At 41.2% G+C, this 27,522-nt stretch overlaps 3 protein-coding genes across 13 annotated transcripts in view; 1 reads left to right on the plus strand and 2 right to left on the minus strand.

The window, feature by feature from the left end:
* Positions 1-22,160, minus strand: part of TBCE (tubulin folding cofactor E) — a 50,108-nt gene extending 27,948 nt beyond the window's left edge. Inside the window, exon 1 of the mRNA XM_086877779.1 lies at positions 22,002-22,160. The gene's annotated coding sequence lies outside the window, so the exon portion shown is untranslated. The remainder of the gene's footprint in view (positions 1-22,001) is intronic.
* Positions 222-22,234, minus strand: GGPS1 (geranylgeranyl diphosphate synthase 1). Of its 6 annotated transcripts, none has more exons than XM_086877784.1 (4): positions 22,002-22,234; positions 17,738-17,830; positions 9,006-9,076; positions 222-5,335 (listed from the first exon to the last, which is right to left on the minus strand). In XM_086877784.1, exons 1-4 carry the CDS (start codon positions 22,210-22,212, stop codon positions 4,574-4,576), a joined length of 1,137 nt encoding a protein of 378 aa, XP_086733910.1. In that variant the 5' UTR covers positions 22,213-22,234; the 3' UTR covers positions 222-4,573. The 6 variants fall into 6 exon arrangements, with proteins under 6 accessions (XP_086733910.1, XP_023779374.1, XP_023779373.1 ...); XM_023923606.2 differs by lacking the exon at positions 22,002-22,234 and adding an exon at positions 21,439-21,780; XM_023923605.2 differs by lacking the exon at positions 22,002-22,234 and adding an exon at positions 21,326-21,768.
* A 146-nt stretch (positions 22,235-22,380) lies between these two features.
* Positions 22,381-27,522, plus strand: part of ARID4B (AT-rich interaction domain 4B) — an 88,182-nt gene continuing 83,040 nt past the window's right edge. For 2 of the 6 annotated variants that reach the window (XM_086877771.1, XM_086877775.1), the window contains exons 1-2: positions 22,381-22,733; positions 23,864-23,925. In XM_086877771.1, coding sequence (XP_086733897.1) covers positions 23,920-23,925 — 6 coding nt within the window. In that variant the 5' untranslated portion in view covers positions 22,381-22,733; positions 23,864-23,919. Of the gene's footprint in view, positions 22,734-23,592; positions 23,653-23,863; positions 23,926-27,522 lie in introns of those variants that run through there. The other 4 variants (XM_086877773.1, XM_086877777.1, XM_086877772.1 and 1 more) reach the window with 2 other exon arrangements.

Here is a 27,522-nt window from a genome sequence, read left to right on the forward strand (position 1 = left end):
ATTATTCCTAGCCACACCTCAACAAGGTGAATCTGAAGTAATTTCAAAGTAAGTACTGTGGAAAAGGTTGAACACTGATGCTCAGCTATGATAAAACTTATTCAGGAAGGATGTTAATGTTGAGGTAATCAACTCTAATAGGCATATGGCAGATTATGTTTCCCTGACTTCAAGGACAGAAAAATTGTTAAGAGAAAGAAAAATACCATAATGAAACAATGTACTGTTATATATGTACCTTTAATCAAAAACTTCAGTTGATATATGCAAGTTACATAAATAATTATCAGAATAAATAATTTTAAACTTAAGTATCTCTCACAGTCTATTTGGAAAGCAAGAAGGGAAACTCAGAAACTAACCATGCACTCTAGCTTTTCCTAACAAAGTCAAGTAAATTCTGTAAAACAAGGTGAAATTACATGAGGCAGCCTCAGGAGGAAAAAAAAGTTTTCTTATTCTCTCAAATCCTTTCCCTGGCCTTTGTCCACCTGCCAGCTCTGACATTCATCAGGCTCTTGCTGAGTGGGATAATTCATTAACCTGGAGAAAAATTAACTTCTCTCCCTCAGGGCTAGTGAGTTAAGTCCATTCATAAAAAGACCTAACAGGCATTACCACCGAAGCAAAATGGATCCTGAAAGCAAGCAGGTAGGGCAAGGAAAGCAGCTCAAGCTACATGAGACAAAAAATAATTTATGGTTATATAAAACGTTACAGGCTTTACCTTCCGGGAAAAAAAGTTTCAGGCATTTTGAGGTTGCAGAAAATCTTGGATTAATCTTGGATTACTTTTTTGAAGGTGAATGATGAGCCAAGATTCAACATTTCAAAAGTAGACTCAGACTATTATGTTTGTACAGGATCAAAACTGAGTTTGATGGTATTATGTGTGCTTGGTATTAACAGCAGAATAGAAATATAGATGAAAGAAGAATTACAGTGAAAGTACTGAGCAAATAATACAAAGAACATAGTAAATACCAAACCTGAAATATAAAATGATTAAGATGGGACAAAGAAGAGCAACAGATGCCCATATGGCTCTTGCACATGAATAAAAGCCTGACCCAATTCAGTGATAAAGGCATATTGAAGTTCAAACCGATTTTACATGAGAAATGCAAACCCCCTCACAAATCTCACATTTTTATACCTTGCTAGCATTTTACTAACCATGGAAAACAGCCATTACTATAGGAAATTTCCATAGCACATGCAGCCAGATTAGTAAAATTAACAAAAAACCAGAAGAAACGCCAACAGTTTCTTCCTCATTAACATTTCTATGTTGTTTGTATCAACAACTGGCTGATACATACAAAGTTGCTCTGAGTGGGTACCTGAATCGCCTGAGTTCAAAATAAGAGGAGAAAGCTATCTCCTCAGGAAGGTCTTTAAATGATGCAATTTTCATCATAATTGATGGGGAAACATAAGCCTATGCAAAAGCAAGGCAGATGTCCCATCCAATGGCTGGCTACTCTAAGACAGGTGACAGCATTCATTTATATGCAAGCAAGCACACAAACAGAAAACAGACTGAGGTAGTGAGGAATGCTCCAGACTGATGAGTATTTGCATTTCTCTTAATGTGAACTGCAAGAACTAAACTCCCAAGAAATGCACTAATAACCTGATCAAAGTAGAACTTGTTGGCAATGGTAGGGACATAAGGGGAATGATTCTGGCTCAAAAGGACTGACATAGAAACCAGCATCCGCTTTGTTTCCCCATGGGCATCTCCACTTGCAACTTGATCCTGATGAGGATCAGGAGAAATCCCTACTCCCTGTGTTGTGGGAGGCATAGCAACAGAGAGGGGCATTTACACCAACTAATTCTGCAGTCACAAGAACTCACATGCTTCTTTAAAGAAGGGTTTTTCCCTAACATTGCTTAAACCTCAGGAGCCAGTACCATGATAACATTGGAGAATATTGATGAAAATGCACAGACTGATCTTACGGCACCAAATACAAAATCTACCTTGACTAAGGGACATCATTACTACTGGCATTTAGTGCTTAAGGATGCTCTACCAGAGCATCCTTAACAGATGAAGGGGAAATAGCTCAGCCTCTCCAACTCCCAAATACACCAAGAAAAGTTCTCACAATCCTGTTTATGCTAACCAAAGTGAAGAGTAGCAATGCTCTACTTGTGGGACTTCGAATACTGACATCAAAAACCTTGAAGGCAGACGTGGAAGACAGAGCTGCATGGCCTCTTGTAACCCAGGAAAAGAAAGCTGGACCAACTTTTCCCTTCTTACCCATTTGTAGCTTAAATGGTCTGAAACTGGAAAACATCCACGTTCCTATGCCTAATGAAGGCACATGCTAACAAGATATAGAATTAGAATAAATACTGGGCTGAATTGTCAGAATGAAACAAAGGAGAGATGACATAGCAGAAATCTCAGATGGTAGAAAAACTTCATACAAAGAGTAAGAAAAGCTACTTCATTATGAAAGTTTGATTACACAGAACTGTTTACATCCAGCAACAGAACAGAAATGAAATGGCACTAAGTGCACTTTGCATTGTGTTGCAGTTACAATATCCTAACAGGCACAAGGATACATTTCACAGTAAGACTAGGAGATTCTCCTGACAACAATAGTCTTTTCAGTGCTTTCCCCTATTCAACATTAACTGCAACAGTGCTTAGAAACTCCCAAGACATGGCACAAAATAAATGTAATTTGCTGCAGATAGAATTTTCACACAACACATTAAAAATTTACAGGCTTACTAAGCACTGCAAGTTATGAAAATGGAATTACAATTCTCTTTCATTAACATTAAAGATGCCTTTCACCAACTTTAAGCTATTCAGTCCTGGCAACCAGGTCCATTCAGTGAAAAGCCTATTATTCTGTGTCTAATCAGACAAAGATTTCTCCTCAGCATGCAGATAAAAGGGATAGGCTATCATCCCTAACTACATAATATTTCAGACTGAAAGCAGTCATCCTCAATTTTGTCATGTTTGATCACTTTCAGAAAGATATTAAGGCTGCCCAGGGAAGACATTACAGCAACCTTCTCCAGTTAGTTTTCTCAGTGGGCTGAGATCACAGCCATCCCTGTTTTGCAGGTACAGTAAATGAACACCTGCATAAAACTATCCTTTAGACATCTGAAGCAAACTACCTCTATACCCATTTCAGAGTATGCTTGAGCTAACACCACAGCTTATAGCACCAGTCTTACCTTTGATCCAAACCATTACCTTGCTACCCCAAAGCATAACTTAATATACCTGTGAATACCAAGGGAACAGAACCTGATTAAAGCTAGCCCAGGCAAGAAAAAACTAAACATCTCTGCTAACATTTTATTAACATTTTTCTACATATTTATATACATATATATATATATACACATGAGCAGAGAACTTTGTTACTTATCAGCCCCACCCCTAAATCTTCCTCTCAGTCCCAGTTTTATTTTGGTATGTCTATAATTTTAAAGCTCTAAGCAATTAGCAAAACTGAAGTGTTATTGTAACTTGTGAAACAAGATACTGTTCTTCATTTTAACAAAAAAATGACAGCTCTTGTCTCTTTGGAGAGATATAGAACATGCCTCCAGACTGCAATTCAGTACAGTAATGAAATATGAATTATGAATAAAGTCTTGGAGAAGCCCCTCAATTACAAGCAGAGATTAAAGAGACCTGCACCAATTATGGTGTCCTAAAGCTACCTGGTGTGAATCCCTTTCCATTTCTAATAGCAGCTCATTATGTTGCTATTTACAGGTACATATATGAATTCTAATGCATAGATTTAAGTTTTTGGCTACAGAATGTTTGACAATTTCAAAATCTAAAACCAGGTGACCAAAATTACTCACTGCAGAGCTGGAATCAGCAGCAAATTTACACTTTGCTGATGTGAAGAAGTCTTTCCTCCAAGGTACTTCAAAATCTTTATGAAGTCACAATTTCAGACTGAGCATGTCTTATTTGCATATGAAATAACATCTTTCATAATTTACATTCCCCTGAAAATATCCACAGAAGCTGGATAGGACATTCACCCTAGGACATAGTAAACTGATCTGCCTCCACTCCCAAGTCACACTTAGAAATATCACACAACAATTTTATGTGCATTGTGGTTGCAAGTACCTTCCTTTGTTTTTTAACACAGATTTTGGTTTACAAGAGCATTGTTTAAAATTACAATATATACATGTCAACCTGATTTAACACAGAATTTCAACCAGAATACTATTGGAGCCTGGTTAGGGGCACAAGACTTTTAGGTATGAAATAATGCCTGTGATTGTGTAAAGACTATTATATTTACATTCAAAACTAGTTTTAGTTATGGTTCTGCTTTATGGATCTGCTTTAACAAAACCAACTGTAAGCAATTACAATTAAGACTTTAGAGATTATAGGGTATATATTTCAAAACTCAATGACAAGTGATTTTTAACAGTAACTTCTGTAACATGGCTACAAGAGAAAGTTTTACATCAAACTGATTATCACACTTCTCCATCTGGTTATTTTCCCATTTTCAAAAGTTTTGATCCACACCCAGAAGTTAATTTTTTAACTTTCTGTTTCTTTGAACATTTTGCTCAGCTGCTGAACTAGTGCTACAAGCTCAGGGTTTCCCCCAAGCGATTCAATTTGTTTATAGGCTTCAGATTCAAGCTCTTTCAATGTATTCCGAGTGTACTCAAAGGAACCGACATTTTCAAGGTAATGTACACAGTATTTTTTTATATCTATGTTCTCCGTCCTTTGACGTAAAATGTTTTGCACCTGAGTACTTTCAGGTCTTGACCAAATTGCATGAATGGTTGGGAAAGAGAACTTGCCCTCAGTTAAGTCTTCACAAAAACTCTTGTTCTCACTATATTCTTTGGAGTGCAAGTTGGCATAGTCATCCCTTATTTGGAAGAAGAGACCAAGGGTGTTAAGAAGGGGCTTTAAGTCTTTTTTATAGTTTGAGAACAGCTGCATGAGGCCTACAGCCAATCCAAAGAGACCACCTGTCTTTTGCAGTACCATTGCTTTATACTCAGCTTCTGTAGGACAGGTGTAAGTATCCCTCCAGTAAATATCCAAGCCTTGACCTTTATGGAGTTCCAGAAGTTGACGGGTAAAAACTTTAACAGCATCTGGATGATCAAGGGTTAAAACCTTCTCTAAGCCAAGAAAATAAACATAATTAGCACAGTTGATTACAGATGGAATTCCATAGATACTGTGTGCCACCGGAAAGCCCCGTCGTAGCTTTGAGTTATCTTCAATATCATCCACAAGTAGGCTTGCATTGTGCAACATCTCTGTCACTTCAATGATAACCTATTGCAAGAAGAGAAAATTGTTAAATCTGTCACTATAATTCAACCATGAGTTTTGCAAGACTGTATTTAAAATGGATAGTTTTAAAGACCCATATACACTATCACTGATGTTCCTCTTTAGATAAATTGCTTTTACTGTTAGTATAGAGTTACGCTTCTTTTCACTATCCAACGTAAGTCCTGGATCACATAGTCTTGTTTTCAGATTCAAAGTTAACTTACTCCCTGAAGTGCTTCCACTTGCATACCCGTCTTCACTGTTGCCACAGTTCAAAACAAGCCATTGTCTAGGAGTCATGAAATAACTTATTTGAAACATGACTAGGAGAAAACAAAATAAACACAATGTTTTGAAATGTTTAGATTTACAAACCTGAAACCTCCCAAAGTCAGTTCTTGAGAGTGTCAGGTATCATCCATTATCACATTTCTCTTGTGAACTGTGTTTTGATAAGTGGAGAGTTCATCCTTCTTTTCCCACACTTTGTGTGGTTGTATTCAGTACTGAGCTCTTAAAGGACAGACTATTCCCTCTGAAACATCATTTGGAAAATTCTTGGCAGGAAGACAGCAGCCACAATTTCTTTTGAGAAATTTCCTACACACTGCTTGTTACTAGGTAGACCAATATCACACATCACCTCAAGTGTGCAACAAACCATTCATAACATTAGGCTTGCTGCTGACTACATTTGAGTAGAACAGAGCCTTAACAACTCAACAAAAAATGAAGAGTCTTAACACTATACACTGCTTTTATTCCACAGCTGCCACGCAAGCAACAGGTATATTCAGCAGCTGCTTAAATGGAAATAAATTTAAGCACGTAAAACTGCATACTGTATAAACTCACTGCAAAACACATCTGATTAAGATATGATTTTAACGCTAATGAACCAATTATACTCTTTAGCTACAAACATTGCATTCAGTCAACATTCATCCAAACAACTGTTAAAAAATACTAAGACCACCATAAAATGGCAGCAAATATCTAGTCTTGTCTTATTTGGTGGGTGCTGTAGGACAAAATAAGGACTTTGCTGTAAGCATTTTCTTGAGCACCAAGCCACCTGGTGTTCAGTGAACATTGTCCCAAAGATTAAAACTCATACCCCAGCAATTTAATCCCTTTCCCAAGATATGACTGCAAGAACAACCTACTTAAACACTCAAGAAATCACAGGATAAAGTACTTACTGAAGGCAACTTTACACACCTACTTGTTTAAATATACTTTTGGTCAATTATCTCATTCTCAGTACTATCAGGAACATTTCCCTGTGTTCTGTGAATTCACTGGATAAGCTTATTCTAGTATTTCTGTTTTTCACATCACTGTCAGTTTCATGACCTCTTGGAACTTCCATATTTATGGTTTAAAGAGAACAGTGTTTCCTGACTCTGTGCTTCTATCAAATTACCTTGAGAACTTAAGACAGCGTCAAAAGTGCTTCAAAGGTGAAGGACAGGACTTAAAACAGTTCAGATATTGGAAAAATATGATTTTAGAAAACATCAGGAAGTAGACTGAGAAAATAAAAACACTGGTCTCCACAATGAAAGCTTAAGAGACCCAGTACAGAGTGCTATGTTTTCTTACAACCTACGTCTATCTAATCAGTATCCGTTGCATTATTAGTCCAACACACAGGTTTATTCCACTACTTATCTGCAATAGCTTTAAAATTTGCTTGACTCTTGCTAGGCCATTTCAGTGCCTTCTCAGAAAAAAGTTCACCTGACAAACCCAGGCTCTGACCTCTTCTCTAATTCAAGAAGTTGAAGTGTCTCAGTGCAGCACCAAAAGGGAACTAGAAATTCAGTAAGTGTTGGGAAAAGAGATCACTTGGTTGGTGCAAAAGGTGATACAGTGGCAGTTAATGGTAGAATAAAGCACCAAGGAACAGTAGCCTCAAATGTATCATCTAAGGTAAGAAAAAAAAGTCCCAGAATGAGTGCCAGAATTCTGATTTTTAAAAAAAGAAATACAAATAGCTGGAAATTAATCAGGCTGCTAGACACAGGAGACATCTTATGAAGATTATGAAAGATGTCAAAAAGATGACCAGATGTGGTCCTCCAGACTTCAACCATCTTCATTTATTAAAATCAGCAAAAATGCACAGAAGCTGTAATAATTGCATCATGATGAAGACTAAAAGATGACATGGTCTTGTTTATTTCCTGCCATTACAAACAACTTTAGTGGTAAAGGAGACATTAAAGTATTGGTTTTCTTCATCAAGATAATCAAAACAAGTGGTCCAAGTTTTCAATAGCAGTTACATGATCATCAGTTTAAAGTGACAGAACTGGTAATTTCTGTTCACACAGAGGCACTGCAGCTTTAGTTTACTATAGTGCTGAGGAAAAATGGACCACACTGTCATGGGTGCCCAGCAAAAGGGCAGCAGACAACATAAAAAAAGTCAGATTGCAACATAAAAAAATCCTAATTGAACAGAAAGGAAGGGTTTGTTATAATTAAAGGGGTTCAGCATAAGAAGACACCCTGGGAAGCTGCAGAAACCCCATCACCACATTTTCAAAACTGAACAGTGCTCCCAGAAGCCTAAAGTAGCTACAGGGCAATCTCTGCTTTACGTACAGGGTTGTCCTAGATAACTTCCAGAGGCTTCTTTCAATCTGAATTCTGATCTGTGATATTAGATTAAACCCACACATACAATGCACAGGTTGCTATATTATATGTTTTAGTTGGATGTTTGTCTGAGCACAAAGGATAAGACGTGTCTAGCTGAAAGACAGAATAAATTTTTCTAGACAGTGACACAGAACAGTTCCTAGATGGAATGAAGCCTCTTATGAAATGCAGCCTCTTAAACCACTTAAATCACTTTGCTGCTTGAGAGCTATGAAGTGTCACTCTTAAGCTACCCTAAAAATGACTCCTTCACAAGGTCCAAAGATACTTCAGCCAACAATTAAAGAAATTAACAAAGGACCAGCTGTGTGTCAAAAGGCACAACCAATTATATTAATTCCTTACATTGCCTTGGACAGAAAATATTTTGCACACTCAGTATGCAGTTTAGCAAAACTGCAGTCTAACCTAAAAAGGAGGATGATTTTTCATTTGAAAAGCCACAGTGTTTAAATACACAGCCATGCATCTTGCACAATTTGTCCAAGAGAAAAGGGAATGAGAATTCCTAGATAATGTGTCTCATTAGAAAGTAAGGACTGCAGACTCTATGATCTGTCCCTCTCAGTTTTAGGTTTGTCATGTTGATTTAATTTCTGTCTTTGATATTCTTGTATCAAAATCTCAAGATTTTATTTTCAAACACTGTATTTGTGAAGTCTACAAGGTAACTGTCTAGGTTTTTTTGTAAATCATTAAAAACTCAGTGTTAATAACAGGGTTACATTAAGTCGGTAACAATGATAGCTGCTTATCTACAGCTTCAAAGGTTGAACACAGTTGGAAAGATGTAACTATTCTAGTAAGACATGGAAGCAATTTCTTTAGTGTTGCATCACAGTAAAAGCTTTGCATTGAAGTTGTTTTCATGGAAGTTCATTTTATATTCAGAAATCAATGCATTTAAGATATCTGCTAATTTATGCTATGTAAGAGAATCATCTGTTTCCAGTGGTCTTGGAAGAAAGATAACAACCTTTTAAAAATAATTAGCCAGTACCTGTATTTTATCTTCCGGAACATTCAGCCAGTGATTAAAGGCCTGTGACAGTTTGGTTCTCACTTGCTTACCTACAATAAAAATATTATAGGCATTTATAAAAATAACAGAGTTCATTATTAGGCACAACAGTTTGTCTTAACAACTATAGCTGATTTGAGACCCAATAACAAAAACTGATTAGTGTGACAACACAAAAGTAGAAAATGTATCAGCGCATGGCTTGTTTTCTCATTGAATAAACATCAATTAGCTGTTTCAGTTTTAAACACTTCACATGAATATGTAAAGTACAAATGTACAGGTTACTATACTTAATTTTTACAATTTAATTAGTAAGGGGTCCTGACCATGTTAGTATCCTGTACAGATCAGCTAGTTTGCAAGGCATGTTAATTTAAAGACTAAAAAGTTTTAACTATGATTCATTATTAGTTGAAAGTATGGCTATTTGTTGACTATATATTTATCTCAATTTTTAGGTCTTTCTCCTGTAGTATTATTCTTCACTTTCTACTGTAAATCTGTCAAGCAGGAAAGTGACATTTCATACACTTACTAAATAACTCTAAACAAAAGTCTGAACAGAACATTTTGAATAGAATGGAACTTTCCAAGAATTCAGATACTTTTATTGTACTCAAGAAATCTACCCACAAATAGGATTTGGTGTACTTTGGTAAAATCTACTTTGTTGGAGCCAGGCAGTCACCCTGTTTCATAGGAATGAAAGACAACATCAAATGACCAAGTTTAGTGCTAAAACAAGTTTTTTCTCTTCAATACAGATACTTTCTAAATGACAGAGTGAATTTCAATAGAAGTTAACCTTACACCTATACATTGCTGATGTCAACTTTCTTCAGAAATTTGCTAGTTTCCATGTACAAATATCCATTCAGCATCTAGTCATGTTCAGTATGAAACAGTCATCCCCTATCCACACAGACAATTCTGCTCTGAACTTTGAGAAGCTCAGCTATGTATAATATCTTGGAATAGCTGCAAGACAGGTTTACAAAAACAGCTCCGTATATATAGCTCATATAAACAAGCATTTGGAAAAAGCTTTAAATAAACTTCAAATCAGTGCAGCATTGACACCCATGGAACCCACATTACTTGACTCAAGATGTACTGAGACGAAACTTGAGATATTCTGCAATACTAGACCTCATGTTGATAATTCCATCTTGCCCATAGCACCAAAGAAATGTCAACATTTGAATCTCCCCCTAAGGCTTCTCTATGACTGTGCAACCAGCATATCTAGAACAGAATAATAAGTATGGGTAAATTCACTTGCAGTGACAGACCCTAGGGAAAGTGCACTGAGAATTTTTCCCCTTTTAATTAAGTCACCCCCAGGTAAGCAATAGCTTTGTGAGCTGGGCTCTGTAGCAAGGGTGATAACCCTCCTCCCTGGACCAAAGGTCTGCACCCTTGGTCTCATTTCTCAATGATTTCCATTGCTTCCTGTCACCATCGTATTTTGGTTTTCACTAAACATGATTAACAAAATGTTCCTCTTCTTCACCCCAGCAGCTCTGTCCTCTGCTTCTGCCACATGTGAACAGGCATTCTTACCTAGACATACACTGCCATTGGCTTTTCTCCATTTCTGTTTTCTGTGCTCAGTTTTAGACACTAACAGTTTTCTGCAGAAGGAAAGGATTGTTTTGCATCTCCTTGACAATAACTGTTACAAATATCTGCCAAACTGTATGGTTTACCAGTCAAGGATTAACAAGTATTCCACCAGATTCATAAAGAAAATCACTCAGATAATATTACATTGGGGAATTGTACCTTATCTACAGCTGTTTATTGTCTTCTAAATTATTTGGATGCGGACAACGCCTGCCTTCTTTTTTATACTAGGCAGCTAATTCTGTTTTTCTGAATCTGCTTCCTAGAAAATACACTTAAAGAATGCTGGATGTTCAGCAACAAGCATTATTTCATCATGAGGAACTTGACTGCTAGCATGCACTCTAAATGGATTATAACATGCACAAAGAATTAAGCCACTTCAGTTCCTTAGTACAGACAGCATTTGAATTGTTAGACTTGTCTACCCTGACTAGCAAGGCTTCCTAGACACTGGCTATTCAAGGAAAAAAAAACTACCTGTATAGTGAGACATTTATCTTTCCTTTCATAGATGCAGATTTGCTTGTCTTCTAAAGGAACATTATTACTACGTAAATGCCATTTTACCTGACTCTGAAGTCAATCTTACCTGGTCTATGTAATAGTACAGCAATCTTTATGCACAATTTATGCCTGCAGACATAGTGTGACGGCAAAAGACCAAACCCCTCCAATACCGGTCTGTAAAGCCTGGATGCAGAAAAGTCCATTCCTTGCCACACCACTCCTCTCCCCAAATTAGATAAGACAACAATACAGAGACACTAGAACAAAACTAAAAGGAGCACTGCCAGAATTATCCAGTTTCTTCACTGTCATATTTCACCACTCTGTTAATTATTCTAAGCAGGCTATTGTAAAATTGAAGAATAGAGGGCTAACATCCAAAATTAGAAGCTCTACCTACTGTATAGAGCTATAATAATAGACATTACTGCACCAAGCTTTTATCAAAGCTCTGCTAAATGCATTTGGTTTAACCTGCCTCAGATCCCAAATTATTACCCAAATCAAACAAAAACTATGGAAAGCTTTTCTCCTTAGTAATGCTGCATGGAATAGGTGATAAAAATAGCCAGAAATTCTTTCTACAGCTAAGAATGTTAAAGCTTTAGCCTCAAAACAAATATCAGCTAGATTAAAGATGCTGTACTGAGGACATTCCTGTCTTCAGATGAGAAACTTCTCATCTAAAGGAAAGAAAAAAAATCAGCCAACTTACTCTTTATATACACACTTGCTCTTGTGACAGGGCACAGACTGAAAAGCTACAGACCCCCATTCTGGACAGGCTCCTGGCTAGTATTACTTCACTCTTGCTGTATTAAGGTAACCACAAATTATGCCCTTAAGGCAGCACCCCACTTACAGCGAGGGTACATGAAAGGCTAGAACAGCATGGGAAAGAGCAGAGGCACTATTAACCTAGCCCCTATTACAGCTAATTCAACTCATTAGCCCAGCAGAGAACACAGCTTTTTGCTACATTCGCTTTCTGCCAGCTGTATGTACTGAGTCAGTTTATGCAGCAGATCTGCCACAACCAGTACAGGGTGAGCAGGAGATGCTGAGGATCAGGGGAAGGGGCATTGCCCTTCTGGAGGAAGAAAGCTCTTGTGTTACCTCAGCTGACTGTACACTTGCACGTTTAGCTGCATCCTCTGATGGATTAAAACTAAATGGATGAAGCCCCAAGCAGACCTCTCCAAGCAGCTGCAAGAACACTACAAACAGCATAAGTGAACTGCAGGAAGAGAAGCAGAGAGCAAGCACATACACTTTTAACCTGTGCAGGCACTTGTGCCTGATTAAGGTCATTGATAGAATGCTCTAGCAGAACTCCTCTGCTCAAAATAGGGTTAACTAGTCCAGGGTTGTGATCCTGAGTTTTGCCTTGTTCCTTCTCACAATCCTGAATGTCATTATCCCACGGTCACTGCAACTAAGGTTGCTTCCAGTCTTAATGTCCTAACCAATTCTTCTTTTTTTTTAAGTGGAAGTCCAGCATAATGCCTTCCTATATCCACTCCTTGATCACCTGTGTTAGCAAAAGGTCATCAATTCATTACAGAAACCTCCTGGACTGCCTGTGTCCTGCTGTGATGCTTCTTCTACCACACTGTGAGGTAAATGAAGTCTCTAAATGCAAATACGAAGCATTTTGCAGTTGTCTGAAGCTCTCATCTTCTTCCTGCTTAGGGGGTCTGTGGCAAACACCCACTATAATGTCACCCCTATTGATCTGCCCTTGGATCCTACTTAACCCATAAGCTCTCAACAGGCTCATCTGACTGAAGGCAGAACTCCATGCAATTCAACTGCTCTTTTACATAAAATGCAACTCCCATTCCTTGCTACCCAAGATTGTCTTCCTAGACCATCCACATCCATCCTTTGCAGCACTCTAGCTGTGTGTTTATACAACAATAGAATTGTTGTCCTGCAGTTGCATGCCAAACTACCTCCTCCCTTTTACTCCCAATAATGTATGCATCTGTATAAAGGCACTTCAGAGAAGCACCCAAACCTGCAGATACCCAGAAAAAGCAAGAGCTTCCCCTATCAAGTTCTGTTCGTACTTCCTTGTTGGAGTGCTGGGATGATTTGCCTTTAGATCTCATCTGTAGATTACTTACTGTCTTGTTCAAATCAGCCTATACACTTCCTCCTGGTAGTTCTTGCTCTGCAAAGATGGTCTCAAGGCCGGAAGAGCCAAAGCTCTGCTATCAGAATGTGCTGTGGAACAAACTTGCTGGTATTTGTTTATTCCTCCTGATGGTGAGAAGGGGGCTGAGGATCACAGAGAAGATCCACCTGGCTTCCTGTGCCCTTAGCCCTCATTCCAAAGACCAGTCTTGCTTGATAAGCTTCAGGCACCTCCTTGCTCTATCCATTAGTGTTCAAGTAGAACAGCTGTAATGTTAAGTATTTTAAAGGTGAAACACACCTTGGCAGTCCCTCCCTCACATCCCTATTGGGGTATTCAGAAGCAGCAAGCCTCCCTAACACAAAACCACATGTGGAAGCCTCTATTCCCTACAGGAGTCAGTTCTGCCACTATCTGCTCAATCTCACCACTTGTTGCTGCCCCAGGCGCTGTTCTGATGTTTAGTTGTATAAAACCATAGAATCATTTAGGTTACAAAAGGCCTATAAAGAGCTTCCAGCCATTCAGTGCACTAAACCTACTTGGCAATTGCACATCTGCTCAAGGAACTGGAATCTCTCTCCTGGTGTCAGAGGCCACCAGCCTCCACCACTGCGGGAGTATCCATCTCCCACCCTGATATGCACAGACTATTTCTGCCCCTCGCCCCCGCCCCGGTCAATATACTTGGAGGTTTCAGATTCTTGAATCTGTAGAGTCTTGTAATTTTTGTTATTTCTGATGCTGTGCAAGCCTGCTGACCCCCTTCCACCATTCCTTTGCTTGGTGACACAGGTTTTCCACAACTACATTGCTTTAGGAGCAGGGACATCACTTGCTCCTGGCTAGTGGGTGCCCTCATGCATCCCTGCAGCTCACAATCTAGAGAGGTGCAGCCTCTTTCAGGAACTTGGATCAAGCGGAAGCCTTGGATGTGCCAAGTGTAGTTATACAAGTGGTAGGGTTCAGGGCCTGTGGTGCTTAACTCCTTCACCAGGCTGATCAAGTTCAATAATCCAGCAGAAAAAGCTGAACAACAAAGCCAGTCTTGACTGTTTAGCTTGCTAAACAAGACCAGGAAAGACTGCAGCCAAGACCAGCAGGACAAGAATGGGAAGATGCATAGTCATAAATGCAATCAGAATCTGCCCCTTTCAACAGCAAGCTACTAACCATATCAGTTGTATGACAACTGAATTTCCATAAACTCCTTAGTGCTGCAAAATCAGGTACTGCTGTTAACTCAGACTCTCAAAAATAAAAGATTTACCATGTGTGTGAATCAAGCCATTTTTGAGACAAACCACAACAATCTACGAAAGTCAGTCCTGCACTTTATGATACAAAGTGACAGAATACTAGATTAAGCAGAACATCGCTAAAAACCAGTACGGCAATGTTCCACTACAATGAGATTTTACAAGAAAAGTTACTGTTGCAGAATCTATGTTCTCCTCTCAAGCAATAATTTCTGCTCAAGAAGGAATAAACATTAGTTACCAGACTGAACATTAATTACTATACTAGCAATTAAAACAGCACTATACTAAAAATACCTTAAGCCTAGTTGTTTCCCTATCCAAGCACTGTTTGAAGTCAAAGAAATACACAAGGTTACTTTAAGTATCACCCTAAGACAGCATTAAAAGTCTTATTTCAGCAAAGGAGAGTAATCCATTTCCTGTACTGAGGAATAAATCCTTAGCAGTTATAAAAATTTGTGTTCTTACACTACTGACAGTATTTGCAGGCTTTTCCCATTCCCTGCTACACACCTTAATACAGTTATACAATCTCTTTTTATGCAAACAAACTTTGATATGTACCTAAAGTCATTCAACCATAGGTCACTAAACTGCTTGAAGAGTTTAACTAGTCTTACAAGATAAGGAACTGGACTACTGTAGAGCCATAGTGTACATATTTGACACGCAGCCAAGCTTTCTGCAAAGCCCCTCAGAGCTCAAACTGATCCAACAGAGAAACAGCTTCTTGTCCCTAATGTTATGCCTGCTCACTAACAAGACAGGAGATTAACCAGGCAAGTTTTTAACAGGTTAGGTGATTGATACTACCTAATAATTTGATTAGCAACCTGAGAACCGGTACAAGTTAAGCAGCAGGAAAATACTGCCAGAAGCTAAGAGGATGGAATGAAACTGCCTTTCAACAAGAGCCTGTTAGATTAGCTCAGGCATCTCATTTGAGCTCCACTCTAGGTAGAAACAGCACCTATATTTTTTCCACCCTTACTGAGCACTGGTACTGTGAGTACTCATACTGACTTCAAGACTCACACATGTAAGCTGGCTCCTACTCATCTGCAGTTGGCATAGCTGACCTTAGGCAAAGCCAGTGTTTCAAACATAGTAAACATGGTTTATTTATGATTGTGAACTTTCACTGCTCCACCTGTTACCCAGTACAAGCTTCCCACAGGTACACCACTTTCACCTGTCTAGTTTAAGAGAAGTTTTCTCTTTTGAATCACACTGCTACTGCTCTATAGAGACCTGTGTATCTTGTCTCTCACCTTCCCCAAAACATACATAAATTAACAAGAAGTCAACATGGTAAAGTGGACTATCAGATTTATGATACTTTAGCAGGACAGGATATAAAACACCTGTAATGCCAGTGAGTGTAGTGTTACTTAAGCCACAGTACAGAGTTATTACAGTTGAACCCACAAAGTAAAGGAATTTAGCCACAGGAATCAAGGTGAGGAGGTTAAACATATATTCTAGATGCATGATTTAAAGTGGAAGGAACTGAAGAGCTATTAGTCAAGCACTTTTGCCCATAGAAGTTTTTTTGGGCACTTTTTGGGCGCTCTTTATTTCCTACTAAGAAGAGGAGCTTTTCTTCCTGTTATCTACAATAGCTTCAAAAACAATTAGCAGCTAAATCTGCAGAAGTGTTACAACATTCCTTGGTAATGAGATAATCTAATCAAATAAAAAGTAGACTTAAAGATGATGTTTGAGGAAAGCAAATTTCTTCAGGACCAGGGCTTAGAAAGCTCTCTGTACTATCACAGACTCGCTCTCAAGGTAGTTCTCAAGAAAGACCACCATCCAGTTCAATATAGCCAGAAGGAATACACATGAGGAAATGGGAAACAAGCCTTCTGGCATTAAAAAGGTGCACAACTGCCAAATTCTTCCCTTTTCTTAGTTTTCAACTTGGGTGCTAAGTGCCAAGTTAAATGAAATCACTAATGTTGGCAAGAAAATCCTGGATATTTTGTAGAGGTTAATAATGAAATTCATTATAAACAGGTATAATGAATTAAGACTCAGAGGACCCACCCTACTGATATACAGCTTTTGTTGTAGATGTGCAAAAGCCACTTAGTACTCTGCCTGTGATTTATAATGCTACTTCTCTAGGCAGAAGGTCTTCTACCCTGGTCAGATATAATTTTGATCAAAAATATTACCTTAATATTTACCCAAATTTTGTATCTTTCTTAACTCCTTCAGCATGCAATATAAGCTGGACAGAAGGCGATCAGGCAATTATGCAGTAGTTCCAATGACAAAGTTGTTCCACTACTATTTTTACAAAATTACTCACTTTGATAGTCTTTCTTACACTTTAGGTGTACAAACAAAAGTCACAGCAATCTGATTGTTTAGTCAAAGAGGCTTCCAAGGGACATATAAATACAGTAGTTTGCTTCCAAACTGCCTCCTGAATTCTACTATACTGTTCAAGACTGAAAAACTTCATGTGAATGTATTGCTGGTGACCTGGTACTACACAAGGACTGCCTGAACCTCTGACAGGTGAAGTCATCCATAAATATGGACAGCTGAAATTGGCCATAAGAGCACCTGTCTTTACACACACCAAGGAGAATAAATTACACCAGAGGAACGGGCCAAAAAAAACAAACCAAAACAAAAAAACCAAACAAACCCAAAACAAAACCAAACAAAAAGAACCCTACAAAAAACTCCCAAAGAACCCCATACCAAACAAAAAACCCTCAAACAACACCCCCCCCCCCAACAAAACAAAACCCACAATCCACTGATTTTAGTACAGCAAGCAACTAAGGAACAAAGCACTGTCAACCCTGAATTTAAAACCAGGATGAAGTTTTCAGTAATTGCCCTGATCAGTTTTTAAAAGCAGTAAGTCAGCTATTCTGGAGAACAGAGTAACTGCAATATTAGTTACTACAACTGCAATATAAATACGACAATATTACTACAGACACAAGAGCTATTGTACCAATTTCACAAAAAAAGGTGGTTCCATAAGAGAAAGAACAAGTAAAAGTGAAACTCTAAAGTGTTGCCTTTTATTATTCTTAAATACACAAATCAAGAATGGCAAAACTTCTTGGCTTATACTTCCCAAGATAAAAGTTGCTATAAAACCAATTTTGATACTTAAAACAACACAGTACAGAGAAACTTGCCTGGTAGTTGAAGCAAATACTGGTATGGCTCTAGGATTCTTTTAGATGTTTCATCCATCCCATCCATTTCTTTATTTCCTAAGACGTAATTCACTGTTAAAGAAAGTGTTATTAGCACTATTTAGATTAAAAAATATGCAAGTAAACAGTAGATGCATATAACTAAAGAGCTGACTTACAGGTTAGGTGCAAATATTCCAATTTTGCACATGACACCTATATGAAAGGTTTCCAGATGTCATTTACCAAGGAAACACATATAATACCTGCTAAATACAGTTTTCTTTAATTATTCATGAAGTTTAAGCAAACTCCTAGACTTTACTTTCTTGTATGTAGTAGATTGCTTAGGTGATGAAGTATTTAAAACTTTACCATTCACAACAATGAGGGTCCACTGCAAGTCTTCAAAAAAGCTCATACAAAACCCCACATGGCTGATCTGATTAGATCTCTCTAAATGCTTTCTCCATACATTAGACATTCCAAAACTGGAAATGTCTATGAGCAGAAAATACTCCTCAGATCAAGGCAACCTAAAGAAGTAAATACTAAATTCAGTCTTTTGATACAATTCCTCCATCTTTTGTTGTAAGTCAAAATAGAAATATACCATTTTCCTACCACTGTTCAAGAATTCAAACAGCTCTACACACTTTCCCATACACCATAAATATAACAGACTCTTATAAATAATCTTTTAGGATCCAGGGCCTATGGAACTCAACAATTTTCCATTGATTAGCCTCAATTCACATACTTTTGTAATTTCCATCTGCATTTTTTTTTCAAACTGTTTTCTGTGATAGATTTGTTGTCCTTTCACCTCTAGCCTTCCTTGCTGCACTGCAGATGCAGCAACTCAAAACAATCCTCATGTAGTTTTAAGACAGAAACAGCAGCAGTAGCATAAAGTCTCATGCTACTTCAGCATCACTTCTCATGTACTTCACTAGAATCCAGCAAAGGATTTATTTCTTTCCTCCTAAAGCAAGTGAATAGTTCTGTAAATTAATGTCCTGATTTTGGCTAGAATAGAGTTAATTTTCTTCCTAGTAGCTGGTACAGTGCTGTGTTTTGGACTTGGTATGAGAATACTGTTGATAACACAGTAACGTTTCAGCTTTTGCTGAAGTAATGTAATGAAGTAAGTAATGATCATTTTAAGTGAAGGACTTTCCAGTTTCCCAAGTTCTGCCAGGGAGCAGGTGCACAAGAAACTAGGAGAATATAGCTCAATCAGTTCCTGTCTATTCCCATTCCCAACTTCCACACCCACAAGCTTCTGTAACTTGGGGAACTGATCTGTGTTAATAAGTATTTTCCAAGTTTAGGTTTAGTTCAATTCCTTTATTTGCTTCACAGTGTGTGTTCATCAAATGTATTGGCACTTCAAGGGCAAGAAAGGCTATTTAACCAAATACAGTAGTCAACAAAATGCTCATAAGACTACACCTTTTGGAAAGCTTTGCATAGTTTCCTGGCAGTGATGGTGTGTAAGTGCAGCCTTTCCATCCTATCCACAATGTGCCAGCACAACTACAGTCAGGCCACACACTAATCAAAATCAGATTTGACACCTCTGACTCCTTATTTTGTTGCCAGCTTGTTGTTGTAACTCAAGTGCTTTCAACCAGTACTGCCACTGAGAGTCAGCTGTCAAACTATACCCTTACATATAAAGTCTCAAAGGACTTCAGTGAGGAGGTAAAATCAAAGATTTTCAGAGTCTACCCCCAGATGTTTTAAGCAGAAAGAATCTAGTAGAGATAGATATAAGGATATACTATCAACCTAACAACTCCCCTGTGACTATTATTTGTCAACAAGCCAGTGACAGAATTGAAAGTGCATAGCTATCCAGCTAGGCTGAGATGTTAGGATTGAAAGTGCTCTCCTATAAAAGTTCTTGCCAGGCAAAAAAAGATCTAATGAGCAAAAGTAACGCATCTCAAACCAATATAATTAGAATTTTCTATACTACTATTCTACCATTAAATGAAATTTTGGGTAAATCCCCAGCAAAGGAAAAAAAAAAAAGTCTGATTATTCATCAGACAGCTACACACTTAACACACCCACTGGCACATAAACAGTGAACAGAACCTCCCCCAAACTTATACATAGAATGGGACACTTGATAAAGAAATGTGTAAATGAAATTCATTACAAAAGCCTCTAAGCAAAAATACCATGATATCAGATGTGTGATATTACTGCTCTTTGCACAAAATTATCACATACGGCACACTTGGGAAATGCTTGATCTTAAGGGTTTCCTGCCGAGGTGACTGACCGATTTGCTACGGAAGTTACACTGTTGCACCGAGAAAGACTTCTCAGTGATTTAGACACAAGATCTCAAGTCACCATCTCCCAAGAAAAAGTAAAAGCCAGCAGTTTAACAATAAATGAAAGGGAATGCAAAGCCTTTTGTTAGTGAAAGTGCAAGAATTGATTACATCGATGCTTATTCATAGGATTAAAGCAGTTAAGGCCATTTTACCTTTTAAACCAGCACGAAAACTTGCTGCATTTCAATTCATATGCATGACAAAGTTAATTTTCCAGTTATTTCTCAGTATCTTCACAAAGGCATAAAGAACAGCCACACACAACGGAGAGCCCACACAGCTGCCTTTTGGACTGCATCAGACCTTATCTCCGATGACCTCTTTGAAAACACATGTGACAAACATAAGATGGTGACATGGGCCTCCATGATGTGAACTACTCTAAAGCTATACTTGAAACTGTGATCTGTGTCTAGGACCTTTCTAGAGAGGATGAAAGTTGATGAGCAATGATAATTAATTCTAGGTCAAGTGTCAAGAAAAAAGTCTCCCTTTGGAATTTTGCAAAACAGCTTCTCACACTATCCTGTTTCATCCCACTCTGCAGAACCTTCTTCTCCTCGCAAATAGAGGGAGTATAATAGTCTGAAATAGTCCAGGCTAAATAGATGGTATTTTAAGAAGTATCATCATTTCAGGGGCTGCAGTCAAAGTGCAATTACAGAGAAAATAAAAGACAAATATGTATAAAATAACAAAGAAAAGAGCTGCAGTATAAAATGAACCATTCAGGAAGTTCTCAAAACAGCTTCATCACAGAACTCAGTGCACTGAGGCACTAACTTAGTTGTAACCACTGGGGGGAAGAAGCCCCAATATAGGGGGAGTAGGAAGGAGTGAGAAGGAGTTTCAAAAGGAATACACAGAAAACATAGTAAATATGTATTGTTTTAAACAGAGACTACCAGAAGTCTTAATCCAAATGCAACTGGGACACCAGCCCACATTACCATTCTAATTAGCAGAGTCGTGTTTATAACCCCTCCTAGGCTGACACCGAACAACACCTCGCATTCAAGCTGCAGGCGGGCAAACTTCCCACAGGTGGAAGGGCAGTCACAGACCACACATTTTCCCCGAAGATGCAGCTAAGTAAACAATAGCTTTCCATAGCCGCCACTCCAACACTAACGCCAGAACGCCATGAGCATACTACTCCTGGGATCGTGGCTCATTTTAATGGGATTTCCAGGAAAAACTGAGCACGAACGCCGCAGAAGCTGGACAACAATACCTGGGCGGCCGAAGTCCCCGCAGGCAGACGGGGCCGGGGTCTCTGAGCTGCGGGCTGACCCGAACACAGAACATGAGTCGGCAAAACGCGCTGCTCGAGCGCTTAAAACTCACAATTCACAGAGATCACGAAGTTGCTGCCGCCCTGTCTGCAGCTGCCAAACTCCCGCCGCAGCCAGACCGAGGGAAATAAGGTTCATTTTTTTTCGGAGTTCAACGCGACAGGCGCAGCCTTCTCAGCTGCCTCCAAAACTCCAGGACGAGCAGGCCCAGCTCTTCAGCGCCATTTTAGGAGATGGAGAGTCGAGGACGCATCGCTCCCCCCGCCCGCCGTCCCCCCCATTTTCTGGCCGGCGCTGTCGGGCTCAGCCACAAGGGCCGGGAAGCGCCGCCCGCCGCCAGCCCAGCGGAGCCCCGGCCCCGGAGCGCTCTGTCAGTCACTCCGCCCGCCCCGGCGGCCGCCGGCACCACCCAGAACTACCGGCGGCCCCCTTTACCCGGCCCCTTCCCGGGCAGCGTACAAGCCCCTCCTGGGCGAGGCGGAGCGGCCGCAGGACCCGCTCCCCCGCAGCCGGGCTCGGACCAGCCCATCCAAGCGGGGCGCTCCCTCTCTCTCCGCCACCCATATGCCAGCGCTCCCCTCAGCCACAACCAGTTAACAGGGCAGGCGACCTCACCTTCCCTCGCCGCGTCCTCCGCCGGAGCCGCGCCTCCGAGCAGCCGCCGCTCCGGGAGTGGCGGCGCTGGTGGCGGCAGAGCCCGAAGCAGGAGCGCCGCCCCCCTCCTTCCTTCCGCCCCGCCGGGCGCCACCTTCCCCTCCTGGGGGGAAAATGCGCCACCGAGCGCCCCCCGCGCACGCGCAGGCCCCGCCCCATGGCTTGTTAGCATTCACCGGAGGGCCCCGCCCCCCGCTTGCGATGTACTCTGGGAGTTGTAGTCCGCTAAGCCGCGCAGCGCTGTCAGGCGGAAATGCTGCGAGCAGCGAGTAAGAACAGCGTTTCCCGTGAGCACCCTCGGCGCCGAGTCTCAGTTTCCATAGAAGTGGAGAAGAATGATGTCAGTATTTCCGACACGAAGGCCAATGGGACCAGGGGGCGGGCGGGCCCTGCGAGGCACGGCCCAATGAGGGAGGTGGAGAAGGGGGCGTGGCCGTTCCCCTTCGCCCGTCAGTCAGTCATCGGTGCGGGAGGGGGAGGGGGACCGAGCCGAGCAGTCACCGCCGCCGGGGCCGCGCAGGACGGATCGGCCCCTCCGCGCGCCGTGCGGGGCCGCCGCCAGCGGAGCCGCTGCAGCAGCGTCGAGCGGGGCTCGGGGTGCCCGGAGCTGAGAGGAGCCTTCGCCCAGTTCCCTTCCGTGCCCTCCGCCTCGGGCCGGGGGAGTAGCGGGCGGGCGGTCGCCGCGGAACAAAGGTGAGGGCGCCGAGCCCGGAGAAGGAGCCCCCGTGCCCCGCCGGCGACGGGCGGAGAGGCGGCGAGGGGCCCCGTGGGGGCGCGGGGCCGGGCGTGCGGCGGCGAGGGAGGGAGGGAGGGGGGCGCTTGTTTTTCTCCTGGTAGCGAGACTGCGGCGGGACTCGCCGTTGCTTCTTCTTCCCCCCCCGCCCCAGACACCCAGTGGCGGCCCGGGGGGGAGGGACCGGCGGCTTCTCCTCCGGCCCCTCTGCCGGAGGGACGGAGCCCCCTCCTCCACACTCAACGCAGACACACGCTCCGTGTCCCCGCCGAGCAGGTCGGGCCCCTTTCTCCCCGCCCCCCTCCCTTCCTCCCTCCCCGCTCCCTTCTTTTCTTCGTCTTCTTCCTTTTCTTCCCCTCCTCCGCCGCCTCCTGCCTGCCCTCCCTCCCTCCCCCCGCCCGGACCCGCTGCGCCGAGCCGGGGAGTTGCGGCTGTTGCTGCCGAAACTCCTGCGGCGGAGTCAGCGCTTTCCTTTATTGGGGGGGGGGAGACAGAGGGAGGAGGAGCCGCCGCGATCCGGAGCCGCAGCCCCTACAAAAGCGTGTGTGTGTGTGTGTGTGTGTGTGTCGGGTGTGGGGGGGACTGCTCCCGACACCCCGCTCCCCCGCCGCGCACACGGGCACTCTTCCTCGTACAATGGAGGAAGAGCCTCTCTCCCTCCTATCCTCTCTCCCGCTCCCCGCGGTAAAGCGAGGAGGGGGGTGTTCTCTGCGCTGGGACCCCCGCGGGTGCCTTCCCGCCGCTCGGTGCCCGGGGAAGGGGCGCAGCGCCCCGGGGAGGCGGCCGGGGCGCCTCCCCCCTCCCGCGGCAGCCGGGGGTGGGTTGTTGTTGTGGCAAGTTTCTCCTCCTCTGACAGAAATGGCGTCAATGGCAGCGAGTGTAGGGGAAGCCGCGGCGTGTGGGAGCCGGGGGGGGAAACAGCGGCCGAGGAGAGAGGGAAGGGGGTTAGCGGCGGGAGCAGGGGGGATCCGAGGAAGGAAAGGGGTAGTTTCGGGAGGAGCCCGGCGCCCCCACCCGATCCTTGGCTCCCCTCCCCCCGCCCGGTGCGAACGGCTGGTGCGGTGCCTTAGCGCTTTGTTTTAAATTCCAGGTCCAGCCTCGGCCGCTCAGCCACGATCGAGGCTTTTACCGCAGCCTGAGCTCATCATGAAGGTAAAACACTCGCTCGTATGCCTGGGAGGGGAAAGGAGGGAGGGTTGCATGGAGAAATGCTGTCCTATCTGTCAGTCTTATCTGTCCCGACCCCGGTGCGAGGCTCGGTGCTGGTGCAGATCCAGACTGCGGGCAGCTTCGCCCCCACTGCCGTGTTTCGGTGCCTTGGCTCGTTTGCTGGTTGTGGGGCGGGCTTTGCTCCGCCGCGTTATGCTGGGGGAAGCTGTAAGTTCCCCGAGCAGGGGCTGTTCTCCTTCAGAAACATTGTTTGTAGGAGAATAAGGACATGGCTGCCTGGGCTGAGCTTGCTTCATGGAGGAGCAGGGCACAGTCACCCTGCTCGAGAAAGTAACGTTGTGGGGGAAGTGCTGGCTCTACAACATTGTTTACTTGAATAGAGGCTAGATTTACTTACTTTCTATTCGTCAATAGGAGTTTTGTTGAATGAATAATCTTGATGTGATCGGGGAGGGTGCATGTAAGAGATTCTCTGCAGTGAAATGATTGCTGTAAAGGTGCGGAAAGATTTTCAAACAGGTTCTAATTTTCCTCTCGGTGCTGTGTAGTATTCATGTGCCTCACTCTCATGCATTTTCCTCCTCTTAGACCTTTCTAGACTATTTATGTTTGGTATATTATGCAAGCTTTATAGAAAAAAAGATCCCATCGGTGGAATAGTATGATTTCTTCTGTGCGTGGCCAAGACCTGTGTATATAAAAGTAGTTTTTAACAGCTGCATTTGTTAGGGTGTTGTTTTTTTTTACCGTTTTGCTGATACGTCGCGCTCAAACTGCCACTTAGGTTACCATCACCCCCATTTAATTCAGCTCCCGGTCCTGCTGGGTAGCAGTAAATCTCATTTCAAAATACTGTAAATCTTATAAGAAACAATTGTTACAAACCTGTGATGCATCAGTTCTTTGGTTTTTTGTTAATAAAAAAGAGCAGTCCGTATGTGTGTTCTTCCACTATCAGAGTTTTTGCCTACTGTCTGTGAATGAGTATTATGTAAAACGTGTACCCAGTACTATATTCACTGCTGGAAATGGGAAATGAAATAGACTCTTTTAATTTCTAGATTGATCTGAGTTGCCGAGCAGCAAAGTTTTTATGTCCAGCTGTTAAAGGTTTAGCTTTTTTTTTTTACTTTGGTGACTTTATGACAGTATATTTTAAAAATCATGTTTTAATTGTCCTATGATTTTTCTTTAGCAAGTGCTAAGATCTAAAATGCTGCACACATCTGTCTTATTAAAAGTAAACTATTTACGAATTTACAACAGGCTGTTGAAGTTGTATGATAGGGAGCTTTCCAAATGTGGCTCATTGCCTGGTGGGGATACAGGAGATGGAAGTAAGATAAATAGGAGGCAGTATAGGGAGCTTTTTTCCCCAGAAGGAAAAAACACTTATTTAAATGGCAGTTAAATTTACATACATTTCTAATATTCTTTTTCAATGTAAACAAATCTTACAGTTACCATAGAGATTAGGTTCAGATACTGTGGTTTTTGGAGCTGTATTAATATGTAGATAGACAGTTTGGGAGCATGAGGAGGTCAGATCACAAGTAGAATGCAAAGTGTTCTGTGAAATAGTGATATAGATCCACTTCAGGCTGAATTGAATGTATAGCAGATGATTAAATATGGAGTAACAAACACAAAAACCTGTTAATAGACCCATATTTTTTTAAAAACTCTCATAGCTTACTTATTCTTCAGTAAGGTTTGTCCTACTATTGTGTGTTTATTTTTGAAGTTGGGATAAATTCTGTCGAGGGTTCAGGTGTTAAGTCTGTAATTTTTGCAATTTGTGTGTGTATAAACATGTGCTTGAGATAACTCCAGTATTTTATTTACTGTGTGCTGTAGTGTTAAGGGAGGTTAATCTGTAAGTCATTACTTTGAAGCTTTAGCTATTACAGGGAAACTTTTAACAGAATTGTGGTTCCAAAGAAATTTCTGAGATTCAACAACCTAACCAAGATTATAGGACTGATACAGTGCATCAGTCCTGGCTGACTTAAATTTGTAATTTATTAGTTAAGTTTACAAGGGTACAAGCTAGTCCAATAAGAGGCAGTAAGGGAGAATGCTTAAGAGAATTATTTGATGTTTGTATCACTTCAAGGTAACATTGACTGTACTAGATCAAGATACTGTTTAAATATGAGTATATTTCTGTGCCTTTATTTTTTAAGTTAACCAAAGAGTGTGCCTCAAGGACACTTAAGCATATAGAGGATTTAATGCTTTAAGACCTAGTCTTGCTTTGAGTCTGCTGACTGCAGACTTGCTTCTGACTGCATGATTGAGGCCTGTGTTTTGATTTATTCCTTGGTCATTCTTTCAAGTGCAGAGCATTGTGGATTCTGGTGTACAGAGCCTTAGAACTGGATTCCTTATTGGTATCTTTGTCTCTTTATGTGAACTTGAACAACTCATTTAGCTTTACTGCCTCTTTTCTCCCACCTGTGTGGTAGGGATAAAACGTTGATCTTTCTTTGTAAAACACAGTGAAGTATATTTAGGAACAGCACCAAGAATTGTATTGACACAAAACTGTAATTCAGTCATGTTTTTTTTTTCATTTCGCAACACTTTGACACAAGCGAGGTATGCTGCCTGCTAAGAGATTACCAAAGCTGTTGGTATAATTGTTCTTCTTGTAATAACCCAACTTAATCCAAGGAAATAAAGTCCCTTTTATAAGCCAGTAACTTTAGCCTATTAAGTAGTCTTCCCATGGACTGCAAAGACCACTTAAAAAGAGACTTGAAATATGCCTCATGAGAAGTGTTCAAGTCTTAACAGAATTATGCTTGTTATTGTGATATTCTACTAAATCAAGCTTTTTCCTGTCTTGATTGACCTCTGATAAATAATACAGTTGTGTAGATAAATGATTAGGATTGCTTGCATGTTGTGAAGTTTTTTTGTTGTTTAATTTAGCACCTTTTGTGTAAGGCCTTTTTTGCATTAAGTATGTGTCAGAAGAATGTGGAATCTGTCTGATGATTTAAAAACTAATTGCATGCCATGAAATTACTACTTACTAAGTAGGTAGCAATATGTGTAAAAGCGTTCTTATAGAGTGCTTTTTTTTAGCTCCAAAATCAGGAAGTAAACCCCATGAAAGCAAAGTGTCTGCTTAAAGAGAGGAATAAACACAAGCCTCGTTTTACCAGTGATTTGTACTAAGAACTTCTGCAAATGCTCGTTAGATTTTTAATATGTATCATGGCATTTGTTTGATATATAAATATGTGAATGAAGGTAATATACCCACCGTAGTTAAAAAGTTCACTACTGAGTGGGGATCAAAAGAATAGATGTCCCAGAAGCTAGAGCAATGGTCTGTGAATTAAGAGATCTGAAATGATTGTTTAAATGTTTTGATACTATTTGCATGTCAATGTTTTTCATTCTGTAAAGTACAAACTATTTAATGGTTGTTGATACTTCTTGTTGGTAATCCTAGGTGTTCCTGGATGCTTGCTCAAAGTTGCCACACTAACAAATTAAGAAAGCCATGCCTATGGTTTATGGTAGATTTTTGTTTCGTTTTGCTTTTAATTCACCCTGAATTTACAT

The sequence above is a fragment of the Cyanistes caeruleus genome, chromosome 2 (genome assembly GCF_971803275.1).
Source record: "Cyanistes caeruleus chromosome 2, bCyaCae1.hap1.1, whole genome shotgun sequence".
Classification (NCBI taxonomy): Eukaryota; Metazoa; Chordata; class Aves; order Passeriformes; family Paridae; genus Cyanistes; species Cyanistes caeruleus.

What these genes read in the sequence shown, in the direction of transcription:
- GGPS1 (XM_086877784.1), bottom strand. Translation starts at nt 22,212, where the DNA reads ATGCTAACAAGCCATGGGGCGGGGCCTGCGCGTGCGCGGGGGGCGCTC. An exon ending in GGAGGACGCGGCGAGGGAAG is followed by an intron (nt 17,831 to 22,001) that starts GTGAGGTCGCCT and finishes TTTCTTTAACAG; the next exon opens with TGAATTACGTCTTAGGAAAT. An exon ending in TTCCGGAAGATAAAATACAG is followed by an intron (nt 5,336 to 9,005) that starts GTACTGGCTAAT and finishes TTCTTGCAATAG; the next exon opens with GTTATCATTGAAGTGACAGA.